Raw genomic sequence first — 20,904 nt, forward strand, 5'->3', positions numbered from 1 at the left:
AAAAAGTAGATCCAGCAACATTCTTTCGGCTTAAGGGTGAATCATGTACTTGAGGACATCAAGGGGAAGTGCATTTAATACTGAAGCCAGAAAGCACTTCCTTACACAAAGAGTTGAGGTACTCTGGAACAAATTACTGAGACAAGTATTTGAAGCAGAAACCTTGATAAGACAGAGACAGGAGGAGAGGAAGAAGATAAAGACAGTGGAAGTGAGGATAGGAACTTTGAATATTGGCAGCATGACTAGTAAGGGGAGAGAGTTAGCTGATGTGATGCGAGAGAAGGAAGGTTGATATATTGTGCGTGCAAGAGACTAAATGGAAGGGAAGCAAGATCATGTGGACCTGAGGTGGGGGTCAAATTTTTCTATCATGGTGTGGATGGGAGGAGAAATGGAGTAGAGCTTACCCTGAAGGAACAGTATGTCAAGAGATGTTTTGAAGGTGAAAACAGCGTCGGACAGAGTGATGATTTTGAAGCTGGAAGCTGAAGGTGTGATGATGAATGTAGTTAGTGCATATGCCCAGCAAAAGTTGGGTGTGTGATGGATGAGAAAGAAGATTTCTGGAATGAGTTGGTTGAAATGGTGGAGAGTGTGCCCAAGGGAGAGAGAGTGGTGACTGGAGCAGATTTTAATAGACATGTAGGCGAAGGGAACACAGGAGATGAGGAAGTGATGGGTAGGTATGGTGTCAGATGGTAGTGTATTTTGCGAAAAGGGTGGGCATGGGTGTGGTGAATACGTATATTAAAAAAGAGGGGAACACAGGGTGACGTACAAGAGTGGAGGAAGATGCACACAGGTAGATTATGTCCTATGCAGGAGGGTCTGTCTAAAAGAGATTAAAGACTGCAAAGTTGTGGCAGGGAAAAGTGTAGTTAGGCAGCATAGGATGGTGGTCTGTAGGATGACGTTGGAGATCAAGAAGAGGAGGAGAGTGAGGGCAGAGCCAAGGATCAAATGGTGGAAGTTGAAAAGGGGAAGACTACAAGGTTGAGTTCAGGGAGGAGGTAAGACAGGCAATGGGTAGCAGTGAAAAGTTACCAGACAGCTGGGCAACCTACAGCAGAAGTAGTAAGGGTGACAGCAAGAAGGGTGCTTGGAGTAATATCTGGAAATAGGGACGAAAAGGAAACCTGGTGTTGGAAAGGGAAAATACAGGAGAGTATACAGAGGAAGAGGATGGCAAAGAAGCAGTGGGATAGTCAGAGAGATGCAGAAAGTAGACAAGAGTAAAAGAAGATAAGGTGCAAGGTGAAGAGAGAGGTGGCGAAGGCAAAAGAAAAGGCGTATGGTGTATGAGAGGTTAAACACTAAGGAGGAAGAAAAGGACCGGTGGGCTAGACAGATGGACCGAGCTGAGAAAGCTGTGCAACAGGTTAGGGTGATAAAGGATAAAGATGAAAACAAACTCACAAGCGAGGAGAGTATGTTGAGCAGATGGAAAGAGTACTTTGAGAGGCAGATGAATGAACAGAATCCGAGAGAGAGAGAAGGTTGGATAATGTGGAGATAGTGAATCAGGAAGTGCAACGGATTAGCAAGGAGGAAGTAAGGACAACTAAGAAGAGCATGAAGAATGGAAAGGCCATTGGTCCAGATGACATACCTGTGGAAACATGGAGGAGTTTAGGAGAGATGGAGTTTTTAACCAGATTGTTTAATGGAATCTTGGAAAGTGAGAGGCTGTAAGAGGAGTGGAGAAGAAGTGTACTGGTGCTGATTTTTAAAAATAAAGGGGATGTGCCAAGCTGTAGTAACTAAAGAGGGATAAAACTGATGAGTCACAGCATGAAGATATGGGAAAGAGTAGTGGAAGCTAGGTTAAGAAGGGAGGTGATGATTAGTGAGCAGCAGTATGGTTTCATGCCAGGAAAGAGCACCACAGATGCGATGTTGATGGAGAAGTATAGAGAAGAATAGAAAGGGGTTGCACTTTGTCTTTGTGGACCTGGAGAAAGCATATGACTAGGTGAGGAGAGAGGAGCTGTGGTATTGTATGAAGGAGTGGCAGAGAAGTATGTGAGAGTTGTACAGGATATGTACGAGGGAAGTGTGACAGTAGTGAGGTCTGCTGCAGGAGTGACGGATGCATTTAAGGTGTGAGTGGCATTACATTAGCAATCCGCTTTGAACCCTTTCATATTTGCAATGGTGATGGACAGATTGACAGGCGAGATTAGACAGGAGTCCCTGTGGACTATGATGTTTGCTGATGACATTGTGATCTGTAGTGAGAATAGGGAGTAGGTTGAGGAGACCCTGGGGAGGTGGAGATATGCTCTACAGAGGAGAGGAATGAAGGTCAGTAGGAACAAGACAGAATACATGTGTGTAAATGAGAGGGAGGTCAGAGGAGTGGTGAGGATGCAGGGAGTAGAGTTGGCGAAGGTGGATGAAAGGGAAACTGACCAAAAAACAGGAGACAGAGTTGGAGGTGGCAAAGTTAAAAATGTGAAGATTTGCATTGGGTGTGACAAGGATGGACAGGATTAGAAATGAGGACATTGGAGGGTCGGCTCATGTTCGACGGTTTGGATATAATTTCAGAGAGGTGAGATTGTGTTGGTTTGGACATGTGCAGAGGAGAGATGCTGGATATATTGGGAAAAGGATGCTAAGGATGGAACTGGCAGGTAAAAGGAAAAAAGGAAGGCCTAATAGATGGTTTATGGATGTGGTGAGAGAAGACATGCAGGTGATCAGTGTAACAGAGGATATGGAAAATAATGGTCCGCTGTGGTGACCCCTAACAGGAGCAACTGAAAAAAGAAAACAACATGAATACACTGTTTTGCAATATGTATGTAATCTCAAGATGCAGATCAATACTCAATAACATTATTGGCTTGAAAAGTAATCATATTCAGTAAGTTCTAAGGTGTTTCTTAATAATGGGACTCCAGTAATCATAAGCTCCATCATAAATGGTAAGAGTAGGCTAGTTTTTTTTTTTTTTTAATGATAAAATATGCTTCACTTTAGAATGCAACTTCATGTGGTAAATTAATATATACCATGATTGCAAAGAAATAACTGACATGAAAAATACCAAATTTATTCTTTAAAACATTTCACATATAAAAGAACAAATTTGATACACTATTTTTAATTTGCTATCAGCTAAGATCGATTTTTTTTGCCCCCTACTATAAAACAAATTCCACACACAGAAAAATATTTGTAGTTTCAAGCACTAAATACAACCATTTTTATGCATCCCACATTATGTTACAGCCAATGGATGTACACTTTACTAAAATTATGGTATCAAAAATTTAGTCTGCAGATGCTTCACTGCAGCTCTCATGTAAATATAGGTTTATTTCATCTTCACAGATAAAGGATTATAACAAAACAAAATAAATATACTGTAGTGTCTTCATTGTCCTTTGCAGTGGACAGATACACTGTGATGAATGGATGTTAAGCACAAAGCAAAATAGAAACAATATGAAAACATCAACAGACAGAATTGTGTACTATCTATCAACTGTAATAATCCAGACAGTGTGGTGTAATTGATAGGACTGCCATCTCACAGATCCAACATTCTTGTTATTGTCTACAAGGAAATTACATGCTTTCTTTGGGTCTGTGTATTTTTCTCCATGTTCTCTGGTTTTCTTGCTGTTCCTCAGACATGATTATTAGATTAAATAACGAACTCAAATTGGCTCCAATGTGAGTGTGGGCGGGTGTGTGTAAATCAGAAAACTTAATGTAACTGATGCACTGAAAACTAAACTTTATCATTATAACTTTGCAGGTTTAACTAAGGACACTTACATTTACATTGTCACAACTGTTCACATGTATTCTTGACAACGGGAGCAAAGGTAGACAGGTGGTTTAAGTGAACTTGCAAAGGATAACATAGAGAGGCGGAGGTGGAAATCAAACCAGAAACCTTGTGATTTAAGGTCCATTGCTTTAGTCACTACACCCCACTGCCTTGGACACCGCAATTATTTAGGAATACTTTACAATACTATGCCAAACCAATTCAAACTTTATCATCACTTCACAATATAAGTTGAGCTCTACACTATAAAAGTTCAACAAGCTTCTTAAACAGTACGAAGATGTGAACTATTAACCTGATGTGTCAAGGTAAATTATCATTACTAGCACCTAAGGAGAATCATGCACTTATCCAGCAAAGTTCAAGTTTCTAGCACAGAAATTCACATATAAATAGATCAGGAGCAGACTACCAAACAAATGAAGGAGGAAAAAAAAGGATATCTTAGCCATCTTGGTACACAGGCAAGTACAACATTGTACATGTTAATATAGATGATGTTGATGGTAAATGAAATCGTTATTTTATCCAGACTTAAACCTAAAATAGGGACAAATAAGAAACCTTCTACAAATATTAAAAAGGAATTATTCAACTATACAACAATATTCCACTAAGACTTTACCTGTAAAAAGTCTCACCGTGAATAGCATATCGTGTTTACAAATGAATATTATGAAAGGCTAAGTAACAAGTTCAGGATTACTCAATGAACCAGTGTAAAGATATGAAGTTTATATACCAGTAATTTTACTATTTTGATTTCAAGTGCCTCCACTTAAACTATGAGAAAGGCACATAGACCAACACAAAATTACTTTTTATAATCTTGTATTAAGATTTACCTGTCCCAAGGCACAGAAGTTTCAAATGATTCTCCTATAACATAGAAATCCATTCCCAGATCCTAGGAAATGCAAGTTAAACAGGTGTTAAAAGCAATTTACAGTAGGTCATATTTAAAGCATGTGTTCAAACATGATATTCTTGCTAAAATGACATTTCTGAAATGGTTATAATTCGGTATATAAATTTACTATACAATAGAAAGCGCTATTTTGGTTGAATGTTAGAGGAAAAAATTAAAAAAACTGACACTTCACATGAATTGGGAAAGTATTTTAACGCAAAATATGTGAGCATACAATTTCCAAACCACAGCACATCAACAAGTCACAACTACTTTTTCTGTTATTTTAACTAATAAATAAAAAGAAATTAAAGTGCATAGCTCTCAAAAATATATTCATTCAATCACATTTATTTACAATTTAACAAGACATTATTTAAATTTTACAAATCTTGAGAAAAATACTCCACTGTATAACACGATAAGATTTAAAAAAAAAAAATGTTACTATTTGCTTTCTTAAAAGCATGGCAAGTTTTATGCTTTCTTTTTGTTTTTCTGATCCATCACACATACAATAAGTACGGAAGTCAAAAATGAGCTCTTGTGGACCTTACCCGGAGGTATGCGATGACAAATGTTAACATATAACCCCTTTGCCCATTGTCTTCGCCAGCTGCAAGGCCCCTGAAATTAAATAATATGGTTAATATTTAACTATTTTCATTCTTTGAACCTTCTTTGCCACCCTCTTGTGTAACACAGCTGTCTTCATGTCTAATCAAAATAACCAATAACACAAAAGGAATCAATAGTTAGCCCTTCAATATATTTATACAAATTGCCACTGTTATAAATCACTAGCAAGTGTTCAATAGCCCAACATTTACATATGGCAGAAAATTCAATTATAAAAGGAAGAAATAAATTGTATTTTGTTTGGACCGTATAACTTAACATATTAATTGATTCTTTTTAGTCCCTTGTTAAATCAAATGGATTCTGGAATCAAACGCTAGCTTTTGGCATGTGCAAATTTTAGTAGTTGGTTAGATACATATTTCACCCATATTTATTTCTGTAACAATGCCCAGATCTGAAATTATGAATAAGACAGGTTTACCTCTCAATAAAAACAAACCTTTTGTAACAGTTTTTTTTTTTTTTTAATTGTCTTTAACATTCTGGCCTTGGTACATAGTATGGTTAGATGATCAACTCCTTTATAGTAAACCAAATGATGAGCCTTCAGACAAGTGGTTCAAACTATACAAGCCTTTAAAAATTCAAGCAAGAAAGTAACATCCTGTGCTAACAGACACATATTAATAATATTGGAATGTATTCATTTTTAGTGCATTTTTTGAGTTTTAAGTTTTAGGACATATTTTTTTACACAGGTCACAAGCTCCTGTATAAATACTATTTTAAAACTGAATTATCGATCATTATTATTATGTAATTTTCACAGTGGGTTATAGAAACATGCTTCTTTACTGAAATCTGATCGGTACACTGGTCAATATCAGACCTTTATTTTCAAGTACAGATATTTCAGTAAACCATGGAACATGTGTAATGCATCAAGTAATGTCCATCAGTGTAGTAACCCCTGATGAGAGCAACTAATAGATAGATGCAGCATGTGTAATAATATTGGCACCAGACCAAACAATAGGTAGTGCTGTGCTGAGAGCAAAAAATCTAGACTCTAAACCCCAAGGTTCAGTTTTGCCTCTGATTCATTCTGTGTACCTAAGAAAGCAATTTTAACCTGCATGTGCTCCGACTGTATTCAAGAAAAAAAAAAGTCCTACTGTATCTGTAAAGTACCTATAGAAAGGCACTATATAGAATATTGATTGTTTCTTTGGGTGTATGGGTGATAGCTAGACACATTCAGCATTCAATTTCCTGGTCAGCCTATCTCCACATTTTTACCTATGGTCACATACTAAAAGCATATACTGTAATTGATGGTGCAAGTGGTTGCTAGGTTCTTTCGTAGGGCAGTGGAAATTATCCCCCCTCTTATAGATAGAGGAACTTGGCAAAAATGGAGGGAATCGTCTGGAACAGAGCAGGCGCCTTTTCATATTAAGAAGTGTGGAAGTAGTTTAGACATATAGAGATGAAATGTGCAGGCCAAGACACAGGGGAGGAGATCACTGAATAGATGATCTGGGAGTGCCCAGTTATTCCCAAGTGAAGGTGGAAAATGTTGATGGGGACAGGAAAGAACAATCAGGACTTCTCACCTGTTAACAATTTGACCCTCATCACGTCAAGCAGTATGGGAAATGAGATTAAATAAAACTAAGATTAACCATTAATAATTAATTTGACCGTCTCCACAATAGCTGTTGTTTAGTCCAATTTATACACTATGAAATAAACAGAAGGTTATTGAAGAAAATATTGGATTGTCTAGTGCTTAAGCTTGTGATAAACAATGAATACAGCCAGTGTTAAATCATTAAGATAAATATCCAAATAATACATTCTAGAATAATACACACTATTAAGACCCTCACAAATGGCCCATTTAAAGAAGTCTTTTGTTTTTAAAGTTTAACCATCTAGCAAAATGTATTTAAAAATCAATTTAGTTTCTCTACACTTACTGTATTTTTAATGATTTCAAAACTTCTTTGCAAGTGACAGGTAAATAATTTTTCAAACTTCATAGAGTTAAGACGGATTCAGATGTACATGAATGTTTAAAACATAAAAACAAAATTGTGTTTTTCATCTATTTCTTTAAAAAACTGCAAGCCTCTTATGTGCTAAGAAAACCAAATTATGAATTGTTAACTGGTCTTAAAAAAATAAACTCCAAAGAAATACGTGAAAGCAGATCATTTTAAATGAAAGAGAAATGCAGTTCTATGCACATAAAAGAAAAAGGCTTGTGAGAATAATTTATCCAATCTCCAAAATTTCTACTTCCATTATTCACCTTTAACACCTAATACAACTTAACATTATTAAACCTACTTAATCTAATTCAGGGACCCACAGCCTATCCTGGGCACAAGGCAGAAAACAGTCCATTGATAGGTCCGTTCATACTTGCACCCTTACTCACACAGGGCTAAAATAGAAGCATCAATTAACCCTAACATTCTTGTCAATGAGATGTGGGAGGGAAACCCACACAGACATGGGAAAAATGGACATACTCCACATGGACAACAACTGGGCTGTAGTAGGTATGTAGTCTAAAACACTACATAAAAACTTCATCCATCCATCCATTTTCCAACCCGCTGAATCCGAACACAGGGTCACGGGGGTCTGCTGGAGCCAATCCCAGCCAACACAGGGCACAAGGCAGGAACCAATCCCGGGCAGGGTGCCAACCCACCACAGGACACACAGAAACACACCCACACACCAAGCACACACTAGGGCCAATTTAGAATCGCCAATCCACCTAACCTGCATGTCTTTGGACTGTGGGAGGAAACTGGAGCGCCCAGAGGAAACCCACACAGACACGGGGAGAACATGCAAACTCCACGCAGGGAGGACCCGGGAAGTGAACCCGGGTCTCCTAACTGCAAGGCAGCAGCGCTACCACTGCGCCACTCCACATAAAAACTTGATTTATTTCAATTTAAGATTTTTGCATAAAAAAAGAGTCAGACTACGATTTCTGAATGTGTGTTTCATTCTGTTTTGTTTACTCTTCATGACATGGTTTCTAAGAGTTTGATTTGTTCCCTTCCAAATTAAAGACTCACCTACACCAAACACTTCCAATATTAATTTGGTCTAGTTTCCTATATTTTCTTTTCTTAAAGGTAAGAGGTTGGTTGTCATCTTAGGGGGTTTCATTGAAAGTCTAAGCATGGCTAGAGATGTTAAATACTGGTCTGTGAAACAATGGCATGCAACAGGTAAGCAAATTGTAAAAATCTCAACACACTAGGACCAGAGATTTGAGCATGCAGAGTGAATCTTACAGACCCTAAGGTCACCATGCCTCCAGACTGCTCACCCCTTAGCCTGGGAAAGAAAGACGGATAATTTGGGAATGCCACCAGGCCCAGATCTAGAGAGTACTCATCTGATCTGATGGAGATGAAATATATAAAAATATTAACTACAAAAATCACAAGTCACTATAAAATTTAATAGTATTCAAAAAAATATATAAATTTCTCTGTAAAAGACAGAGGAGCAAAAATATATTTTTAAGTGGGGAATAGTAAGAAATCAGTGGATATTTAAAAACAATCCTCAAAACATAAGCAAATAGTATTAAAAAACAAAAGTGTTGTGCTAAACCTAAATACTACACATTTAATTTCTGTCATCACATGTGGCCATCCAATATGCACTTCATGTTATAAAAATAACTATACACAGTTGAAGCCTGGAAATGGTAACATTGTTTCCTAAATTAAACTAAAAAAATAGTTAACTGGGTTATTTTATATTTTCTCAATGTATATTATGATGTACAAAGAATGTAATACTTTAACTCTAAGTCAGTACTCTACTAAGCTATTTAAATGTTCCACTAGCCCAGATCTGAATCTGGTATTAAACACACCAGTATTCTAATAGCTCCTTGTCAGTGGCATCACTACTTTTAATGATTTGTGCTCAGTTCTAGTAAATTCTCATTAGCATTTTCAAGATAAGAGTGGTAATAGGAGATGGGGTGGGGCAAAAAGAATCTGAAAGATGACTTATTTCCACCATGGTCTGTATTGATCTATATCATAATCAATCAAATTAGACAGACAAAACCCACCCTCCATTAATCAGGCTGTTCACAGAGTGAGATGTTGTTTTGTTTCTTTCTAACAGTACAAAACAACTAGTGACAAGAGGAGGGCTACAGGTAATTTATCAAACTTTTCTTTATATCCCAATTTCCTTTTACTGGTATACAATGGCACATATTTGGAATTTTTTTCTTCATTTTATTGTTTCTGATGTAGACTATAGATTATGAAGCAATTTTACCACCAGACAGAGTTGCACAATTATAGTTATTCATAAAGGAGAAATTTATATCATGCTAAACAAAAATATATATAGTAAATCTAGTTGTGTTTGGATCTTAGGCATGGCAAACGTATACAATTCAAGATTTACTAAAAAAATTATTTACTTTATACTTCTCAAGGTGTCTCAAACTGTTGCAAAATATTTGTAAGTTTATAGTTTATTTCAAATATTTATTTCCACTTTAATATTTATTTACTTCATAAACTTAACTAATAAGATCATGCATTTGAGTAATCCAAATTAATCTGTACTTTTCAAACATGCAATCCCCACTAAAATATGGGCATTTTCAGCATAATCTTAGCACAGAGGATTTTAAGAATATTAAATAAAATTGCTGCTCAGATGAGAAAGAATGTCTTCTTTTTGAATTTTCCTATAAAACAAAACCTAATTTCAAAATATATGCTTACTTTCTAAAATCTTTTCCTAGGAAGAGTGGTGATGACATCATCATGAGCTGGATAGAAAATAGCTGTTCCTAGTTGATGAAGTCTTTCCCTCTGCTGACAGTATCACCTTAAACATGATTCCTCATAAAATAACAGCAAACTTCATCAGAGACACTCCTGGCAAACATGCCCCAACAATTGGTCTTCTCTCAAAATCACAAACATCTTTACTTTACTATGGTGGCCGATCAAATTAGGAAGTGGGTCTGAATGACCACACCCATGTAGGTCCACCAACTTTTAACCTTATCTCTATCCCTCTCCCACACACGTGTTTATTTTGTCAGATACCTTTGATCCATTGGATGCACTATTCAAAAAGAAATTAAATTATTCACAAAATAATAATTCTCTAAGGGCAGAGAATAAATGCAGAAGAGAAAAAGTAAAGGTTATTCCCACCCAAAAGAAAAAAACAAAGGTAAGGCACACAACACTTCACCTGTTTACCCTTCATCATGGCCAAAATGCTCCATCTCTAACACTTTCAACTTTTTTCAGCATGAGAATAAACTTTAACTTTTATAATCAAAAAATATTGTATTATGTCATTGTATTGAAAATGAAAGAAAGAAAACTCATAAATTCTACTTTTTCTTTAAATAATATTGATTCATTATATTAATTATTGTCCTTCAGTTTCCGGATTAATTAATTATAGATACATGCTGCTTAATTTTCCAGTGGGCATCTATTGTAAACTTAAGTGATCTGGATGTGTACCTCAGAAAGACCTGTAATGGACCAGCATTACATCCAATGCTGGTTCCTACTTTGTGCATAGTGCTGTCAGGATAGGCTCCTGCCCCTTCAGCCCAGAACTAGAGTAAGCTGAATTGAGAAGATTATAATCCTGTGAGTATGTAATTTTAGTATATATTGCACGATATTACCCATTTATTTTCAACATTATGTTTTGTATTACATTTTCATGATGGTAACTACGGGTCCTCCCTGCGTGGAGTTTGCATGTTCTCCCTGTGTCTGCGTGGGTTTCCTCCGGGTGCTCCGGTTTCCTCCCACAGTCCAAAGACATGCAGATTAGGTGGATTGGCGATTCAAAAAAATTGGCCCTAGTGTGTGCTTGGTGTGTGGGTGTGTTTGTGTGTGTCCTGCGGTGGGTTGGCACCCTGCCCAGGATTGGTTCCTGCCTTGTGCCCTGTGTTGGCTGGGATTGGCTCCAGCAGACCCCCGTGACCCTGTGTTCGGATTCAGCGGGCTGGAAAATGGATGGATGGATGGATGATGGTGACTAAAATTGAATTGATGTAAGTTGTATAATAAAGATTTTAATTTTTAACATTTCCGGGACTTTTTGAGCCCCCTCTCGTATATCCTCTTATTTGTATATATGAGTAATGATGAAACTATCATTATCATGGATCATAAGCCACTAATTATGGATATAGCCATGTAGAGACCAATCTCTCCAAAAAGATTTGTGGTATTAAAATCCACTCAGATTTTTATAGTAAAAAATATTTTAAATATGTATTTACAGGAAGGTTTCTTTGATTAAGACTTTCTTCAGTCTGGACTTTACAAATGCAACTTAGTGGAAATCTCCAAAGACATACATGAGGCAAAATAAAATGCTAAAACCGACAGATTCTATATCAAAAATTGAACAGAAATATGTAGAAATGCTCAGTTATGATTATTTATAGAAATTGGCGTGTACTTCTGATCTTGACAAAAATACTGAAAGGCTACATTATATCAAGATTTTTCACAGAATCAATGCAAGAAAAGAAATGCAAGACTTTATTAGATTAAATACATAAAACAGAAGCTACTAACATCATTATGAAAATAAATACTTGGCAAATAAAGAAGCAAGTTCCCCATGGGATTAATAAAGTTTAATCTAAACTGTAAAACTAGCTGAAATAAATAAGCTATTTGTGTAGTATTACACATTATTGTACGCTTCTTTGAATCCTTGAATAACTGTGCCCTAGTAAACCAGCTCTGACATTATTTATGCCTTGTGAAGCCTTATGAAATGCACAACTATGACAAACACTTAGTCTGCTTCCATATTGAAAACAATCCTTTAATTTTCAGATCTTATAGACCCATTTCTTTTTGGAACCCCATTCCAATGCCCTAGCAAAATTGCTTGACAATTATCTACAAAATACACTGCCCTATTATTTTACTGGACTACACAGGTTACCAACGGCAAATACTTTTTCCTCAATCATATGACTAAAACTTTTGAGTCGTTTATTCTTCGACACTCTACTGTATTTATATCTTCTGTCTTTAGTGCATCTCAAAATGTGATTCATGTTACTTTTGGTCAATAAAGTGAAGTACTAATATATAACAGGGTAACTAATTGATAAGAACATTTTTAAGCAGTTATTTTCATTATTAATTGTTATCGATGACATTGATAAGTTGTGGAAGATTTAGTGCATCACTTGGACAGGGAAAAAGATCAAAGTAGCTTAAGTTAAAGAAAATGTATGGAAAATTCTACAAGAGGTTTTGGAAGATCTGACCACAGGACTACTTGGGAAGTGATACATATATACAGTACATACACATCTTTTTGTGTTCTAATTGAGGCCAAATATAATACTAACTTGTTTGAAAAACACAAGACATTCTTTTTACTTTATCTGGTATCAATCTAATGTCACACCATGTTTTTGTTAAGCAAATAAACACTAACGTGATGAAAGTAATTCTCATGGCTGTCCAAAGACTTTTGTACAGTACTGAGTATTTTTATATATTTTCCAGATTACACGAAGAGTCACTTCTGATACAGTGTTTAACTTAGCAGACTAGTTTAAATGGCTATGATTTCCCCTTTCAAAAGTAGCAGATGAGACAAAAATGCATTTAGTAATACAGCACTCCACCTATAAAGTCTTGTGAGATGGAGTTCAATATACAAAAATAAAGGCTGGATCTTTATGTGTGGGAGCACACAGTAGCAAGGGTGACACAAAACAAGATAAAACAGAAAAGCATTTGTAAATATTTTTAAAGGTGTTTTTTATTTATACTGCCCCAAAACTTTTTGAAGAAGTGGCATAATGATATTTAGAAACTGAAATATATTTACCCAAATTTAGCAGCAATGTCATAAACTTGCTTTTCATGTTGCAGAACCTTCTCCCTGTCTCCTTCAAAAAGTAATGTAGCTACACATAACTGGTTAGGGTCAAAACCTTTAAACTGGAGAAAAGAGGAAAACAAAAAGGGAGAAAAACTTAAATAAATAAATATTTTTTATCCTAAGAGGACTGCTATGCTTTTAAATTCATATCAATTAATTTGTTGCCAAAACTTCAGTCCAGTGCAATTTCAAAAACTTTACTAAGCAATCAAAATTTACTTAACTTTAGCATAACTAATTACCTTGGTAATGTAAAATTTTTTTAATCCATCCAAAAATGAGGTAAAGATTGAAGCTACTTGGGGCTTCAAAGCATGGCCTGGAAAATAAGGAATATAAGAACAGATCCAATACATAAAAGTCAGGATTAACAATATTTATTCTTATTTTAAATCAAGGTTATACCCATTCCCCATGTTAGCCCCTCATCATTTTAAAGGAGCTTTGAAAGTTTCAGGACCTGTCAGTGATAAAAATCAGTTCTGAATGATGAATGATCACTTGCACTTCAAAACTCAAGTTGTAAGAAGTACGAATGATTACTTGGTTTAGCGACAAAATAAGTAGGTGGATGAGATACTCAACCAACATAGCTCTTAGCTAAGCAACTGAATATGAATGTTATTCCGATATGTAAAAAGAGTTAATGTTCTATATCGTCACAGCATTGATTATTAACCTATCTATTATATGGTCCCACCCCATTTTAGGGTTTCAGGGGTGAGCAGCATTGCATACATTTCAGGAACCACCCCTGAAAAAGATGTCAGTTTATCGCAGACATCATTCAAGAGGCTGTTGTACTGTCAAGGCATTCGCCATTTTATGCTGGTAAGACTTCAGTCCTTTCATTTTCTTTTCAACTCACTGCAATAAAGAACTGAAAGTTTAAACAATTACATATCATTTTGAAAAGTGGTAATATCAGATAAAGTTTTATCAAATATTTATTTATTTTACTAATTTTTCACACAATTATTGTTGGAACTAAAACTATAAATATTCATTAAAGTAAACTAGTGCTGCCATCTTAATTAATAAAACATTAATTTGCTATGACATGTTTTATCAATATGCAATATTTATGAAAACATAGGTAAAACCAGTACATGAATTGTCTTAATTATAGAAGCCCCAAAGTCCTTAACATCTGACATCTATTAAATCTATTATTTTCCATTATTTTACCTTGAAGCTAGCAATAGATCTATAACTGGATTCATTCTCAGAAACTTGGTTGTAGTCAGCTGGCCAATTAAAACTGCAACATTGTTCAAAAACACTCTGGAAATTTATAGCAAAGGCCAAAATAATTTAGAAGGGAAAGCAAAAATTAACAGACTTTGTACTTAAAGTTATTGTGTGATCTTTACTCTTAATGCTAAGCGAGAGAGAGCGAGAGATGAAGAGTCTCTGGGGCTTCAGCTAAGAAGTGCAAAGAACATAGAAATCTTGAAATTCAGTACATTAAAAGTAATGAGATCCCATGGGAAGAAAGCATCTTCTCAGTACATCCTGTATTCAACTGTAGGCCTTCTACTTAAGAGAATTTCTAATATTCACCTTAAAAGCATTAAAGCACAGTAAGAAAACTAAATGTAAATCTATAAGAGGTTTTCAAATGCAAATGTATATAACTGGATTCATTCTCTCTCATATGTTATTACTGTGAACTGTACTCTTATTCACTTTGTAAAGTGCCTTGTGATGGTATTTTATGTGAAGTGCACTATTGTCATAAAATCTAACTGATTGAACGGATTTAACCTCTTTCACATAATGCAAAATTACAAAACAGGCTGTCAAAATCAAACTGATTTAAGATTTCCTTCTAAACAGGTTTCATTTAAATACCTTATTTTTCCACTAAGATAGACCATTTCTAAATCCAAAACAAATTTACAATCAGCTATTCTCAACATTCTATTACTTCAGTGAGACTTACTAGAACACAGAGCGTATCTTCATCTTTAAAATGTTTCAACATTTTTAAAATAAACTGCATACTTTCCAAGCAATATGCAATTTCAAACATTAATGAAACATAAATGGCACTCAACGCATTGGAAAAGAAAAATATGTGGATGTAATATTAATTTAGAAAAGCATATTTAAAAATAAAAACAACACTAACTTAAACAGGCCTTACCAAACTGAAACTGAGCATTATCCATAAGTCGAATGGATGCAGGTGCACATCTCTGTTGGGGCCAGAAAAAAAAGAAAAAAAGAAAATACTTCATTAATGAATTTCAACTCTAAGGTACTCTAACTGGCAGCACAGTGTTGTATTATTTTTCTTTTTTAATCAGTCACCGAGATACAGTATTTGTTCAATATTTAATGTGTTCTCTTTTTGAAGGAAAGACCCACCATACAGAACTTAAAGTGGTAAAATGCACTGCATTTATATGAAGAATGTTCAAAAAACATAAATACATAATTTAAAAGCAAGATGAGGTTTTATGAACAGAAATATTTTGACTCTGTTGTAAGGCAAAATAAAAAGCACTTTCATTAATCTATGTTTTTTTATTTATGATCTTTGTGACATATGATTTATTTTCCCTAAGGAGCATTTTTCTGCACTTTCTTATGATTTGCATTCTATGGCTGTCATGATATAATTTCAGTATCCCAACAGCAATGACACTTTTTTTTACGCATTGCACTCAAAGCTAACTCAATAGAACAGGGTGAAGAGTGCTGAGAACAAAAGAAGTGAAGCAGATGTTGAAATAAGACAAAAAGAAAAACCTGAGGGTTGCAATTAAATAAGAACAGTACCTTACTCTAAATCAACAATCAAATAGAACTCAATGCAATTAAGGATGCAAGTAAGCATGGGACAAAATTTCATTGCATCAACTTTTGTGATACAAAATACTGGCAATACAAAACTTTGAAATGTATCACATATTGTGTGACATTACCACATGACCAAAATGAAACACAGAGGCAAACAAAAAAGTCTTTTCATGGACAGCAGGTAATTTAAAAATCTGATAGAAAAACTAGAACTAAGGTATAACACGACAAACTGACTGCTCTTGGGCAGAACTGCTTATCACCATCTGTATGATGATGAGAAAATCCAAGTTGTCAGTGCACAATAAGGACATTACTGCATGTGAAACTGGGCTGGGACTGCAGGCTAAGCATTTCACGTGCACGCACACTTAACTTATGATAGATTTCAATAAGGAATAATTATACAGCAATGGATCTTGTATTACTCTCAACAGCAGTCCTCTATTATGTTGTAAAGACAAAACAGCCAAATTACCAATGCATGCTTTTCTGGTCAAACTGCACGATTTGCATGGGCTAATCAACATAAAACATACTTTGTGTTACTGCAGGGCAAATATTTCTCTCTATTATAAAAAAAAAAAATCCTGGGACGAGACGTGACTTTTTCAGAGAGACACTTTCATGTCCCATGCGATGAGACTTTGTACCAAGAGATTTAACCACGCCTGGTGCCGAAAATAAAAGACAAAGAGTAGATGACAATGTAAAGAATTCAAAAACATTGGCGTCATACACGTGCAGAGAAGGTTAGAGATAATGGAAGTACTAAAATTCGAAACTCTCAAAAAAATGATAGTAAAGATTGCATTAGCGCTAACAAGTGGAAATTATTACTCAGTAAAATAACAGAACAGTGAAAAGAGATTGAATATATTGTTCAGATTTAAACTTTATGTTGGAGACTTGTAGATCGTCTAATTTGTGTTGCCATCAGGGAAAAGTAGTGTTACTTCACAATGAAGAGGCGTATCCGTGCAAATTAAAAGATTTGTTCTTTGGTGAAAGTGAAATCCACATGCGCGAGTGGCAGAGACGCAAAGTGGCAGGCGCATAGCACAGGCCAAGGGGTCAGCGAGCAAAGCGACCAGGCGGCAAAGCCCCCTAGTTAATTTAAAATTTAAGATTATTTTATTTTAATGAAAAAGAAAAAGCTTACAAAATCTTATGTTAAAACATTTTGTGTTGGGGCACGGATTTGAATTTACTTTGCATTGTTTTGATTTATAAATGTCAAATAATAGGCAACTCTAAACATGCAGTACATTTTTTAAAAGAAACGTTCATACTGTGGGTATTTTGTATCGTGAAGCATAAATTTGCAATATGAATTGCATTGTTAGATAAGTATATTATCTCCTTCCTAGTTGAAACAAAAAAATCACTGACATCAAGAAACTAAAAGTAACTGCTACAATCTGCCCAAGCTCCCATTTGGGAGGTGGCTATGATGCTGCCACTGGCAATGAGGTTCTTCATAAAATCAGTGGCACCATGAACTTTCTAAACGGTCAACAAATTCTGTACAAAAAACATGCTAACCTCATAAGAAAGCTAAGACATAGTTGCAGGCAACTATCTAATTAATGTCCTAATAATTTCTTAGTCAAAACTCATCCCTAACTAAAATATGCAGAGAAAAGGCAGGTACTTTATATGGAAGAGTATAATGTACAATTGATACAATAGATAGCAGACAACCCCAAAGTAACAGAAATGGCTATATATTATATATATATATATATACACACACACGGACTTCCAAGAGGTCAGGCACATGAGGAGTAGTCTTGCATCCTGTCACTATTGAGTAGCACATATAACCAAATCAGAGGAGTGAAGCTGTGTAACTTCTTTAGAATATGGTGGTAGTGAGGTACTTTGAAGACCTGACCCTTTAATCACTACTGAGAGGACCAGGGGTGTAGGAACACAGACTAGTACTACCTTTAGAAGGCCTTGGTTTCCCTGCACACCCCATTAAGCTGAAAAAAGCCATAACACCCAAATGACTTACTGCTGGGCTGCAAGACAAACAATAAAAACAAAATTCAATTCTTATAAAGTATGTTTGGTCAAATACATATTTGGCTATGGGAGTTGTATAGACTGCGGTGGGTTGGCACACTGCCCAGGATTGTTTCCTGCCTTGTGCCCTGTGTTGGCTGGGATTGGCTCCAGCAGACCCCCGTGACCCTGTGTTCGGATTCAGCGGGTTGGAAAATGGATGGATGGATGGAGTTGTATAGAGTTGTATATTCTGTGTTACTGCTATGCCACAGTTTTATTTAACAATAAAAAGGAAGATGTTCTCATCAGAGAAGTACTATAGTAAGCATGCTTTACAGTCCCAAATATCTGCCTGTTTCACTGAGTCTTTATGCTTTCGTGCTCTGGCTTCACAAGAGAACACAAAACTATAACAGGAAGTGTAATGTATACAATTATCAGCTTCATTTTAATTTTTTTTCACATTTTACAGCAGAATAGAACAGAAAAGAAGATATGAAATTTATTAATTTCAGATTTATTTTTTGTGGCTGAAAACTATTTGAAAAAACATGCATTATACATGTTTCCACTTAAACTGGTAAAAAGGATCATTATCAATATCGCTAGAAACATGAAGAAAAAAAGACTGCATACATAGGCTTTTAATAGAATTACATACACAACATTAAAAAGTGAACTCATACAAGTATGCTCATTATCTTTGGGTGAAAGTATAAAACCTTTTTAAATGATGCACAGAAAAAAAGAACTGTCATTTATGACAGATATTGACGCTCACTTGCCGCACATTGCAAATAACTTTACCTACCTTTAAAGACAAGCCAGCATTGGCTAAACCATGCAGGTTCAGGAAATAAATGGCAACCAAATCAAATATGCTACAAAGCAGCCTCTAGAGAGCAAGGGCAGATTTTTGGAAACATTCATCAGACTGCATTCCCAATAATATACAAGAAACAAATCAATAGCTTAATTGTACACTGGCACGGACAAGTGAAGCTAGGACTTAATTCATTTTTCTTGCTTTAATGACTGAATTCCACAGAGAGTCAAGTGTCCAAGGCTACACAAATCTCTCCAATTTAATAGTCAATAATGTTTTCATCAGGTTCACCATTTATAATCAATTCAGTATAAAAAAACATACAGAGCTGTCTATTACTGAGCCCCTAAGTGCTGTGTCAATGATATGGACTACAAACAAGGAGCAAATTAATCAGTGCTTAAAAGTCGTTGAATCTGTTTACATTTTTAAAACCTCGCAGTTAAACTGTGAACCTCTGTGTCCAAACAAAGATTCAGAATGTGGAGAAACCTAGATGTAAAAGAACCTCAGCTTAGTTCACAAAGTCTGTGTACAAAGACACTTATTAGTTAAGAATCGATTAACATCACTACAGACCTAATCTCATAATAAATAATCTTGACTCCTCTGCTTTAGACCCATCTCTAACCTGCCTTTCTTAAGTAAAATTCTAGAGAAGGCAGTCATTATGCAGCTTAATGACCACCTCAATAAACCTTCTATTTCTTGATTAAGTTTCAGTTGGGTTTCAGAACAAATCAAGGTACAGAAACTGCACTCGTTAAAGTAGTAAATGACTTGTGGGTAAATGCAAACAGAGGCCGTCTATCTGTTCTCATCCTCTTAGATCTGAGTGGCGCATTTGATACCATTGATCACAATATTCTTAGAAATCGTCTTAGTCAATGGATGGGCCTCTCTGGCAGTGTCTTAAATTGGTTTGAGTCCTACCTGGCAGGTAGAAAATTCTTTTGTTAGTTGTGGTAATTATAACTCAAAGACACCTGATATTCTATATGGTGTTCCACAAGGCTCTCTTATTGGTTCGCTGCTCTTTTCGATTTACATGCTTCTATTAGGTCAGATTATCTCAGGGCATAACGTGAGCTACCACAGTTATGCCGATGACACACAGCTGTAGTTATCAATAGCACCTGACGACCCCGACACTCCTTATTCACTGACACAATGTCTCACTTGTGTTTCCGAATGGATGAGTAGTAATTTTCTCAAACTAAATAAAGAGAAAACAGAAATTTTAGTGATTGGCAATAATGGATATAATGAGGTTATTAGAAATAAACTTGATGCATTAGGATTAAAAGTCAAGACGGAGGTAAAGAATTTAGGGGTAACTATTGACTCGGACCTGAATTTTAAATCACATATTAATCAGATTACTAGGGCAGCATTTAACAAAAGTTAGACCTCTTATAACATTGCAAGATGCTGAAAAATTAGTTCACGCTTTTGTTTTCAGTCGGCTAGATTACTGTAACGCACTCCTCTCAGGACTACCCAAAAAAGACATCAATCGATTGCAACTAGTGCAGAATACAGCTGCTAGAATCTTAACTCGGAAACGAAAATCCGAGCACATCACCCCAATTTTGATGTCACTACTTTTGTTACCTGTGTCATTTAGAATTGACTTTAAAATACTGCTTATGGTTTACAAAGCCTTAAATAATCTGCTCTATCTTATATTTCAGAATGTCTTACACCTTAGGCCGGAGTTATACTTCACGCGACGCAATGCATGCTGCAGCGGACGCTCCTGCTACGCAAGCGTTGAAGTGTTTATACTTGCGCGCGTACTTTACGTAAATCTGGAGAAATCCGCCAGGTGGCAGTGCGAGATATCACGGTGAGAACATGCTCGGCTTCTCTGGGTTGTGAATTGCCTAGCATTCCGATGACACCTTACCACAATATCTCTGAAAAGGATGTTTATTGATTAAATCCAAGGATGTGTCCATTCCAGCAAGCATTGGGCACGAGTGA

The 20,904-nt window shown here is 35.8% G+C and overlaps 1 protein-coding gene across 1 annotated transcript in view; it reads right to left on the reverse strand.

Moving 5' to 3' along the window:
• Positions 1-20,904, reverse strand: part of agps (alkylglycerone phosphate synthase) — a 204,820-nt gene that overhangs the window by 45,963 nt on the left and 137,953 nt on the right. The window contains exons 12-16 of the mRNA XM_028806233.2: positions 15,421-15,472; positions 13,514-13,590; positions 13,218-13,330; positions 5,276-5,345; positions 4,654-4,715 (exon numbers count right to left, since the gene is read on the reverse strand). Coding sequence (XP_028662066.2) covers positions 4,654-4,715; positions 5,276-5,345; positions 13,218-13,330; positions 13,514-13,590; positions 15,421-15,472 — 374 coding nt within the window. The remainder of the gene's footprint in view (positions 1-4,653; positions 4,716-5,275; positions 5,346-13,217; positions 13,331-13,513; positions 13,591-15,420; positions 15,473-20,904) is intronic.

Source organism: Erpetoichthys calabaricus, chromosome 8 (assembly GCF_900747795.2).
Source record: "Erpetoichthys calabaricus chromosome 8, fErpCal1.3, whole genome shotgun sequence".
In the NCBI taxonomy this organism is placed as follows: domain Eukaryota; kingdom Metazoa; phylum Chordata; class Cladistia; order Polypteriformes; family Polypteridae; genus Erpetoichthys; species Erpetoichthys calabaricus.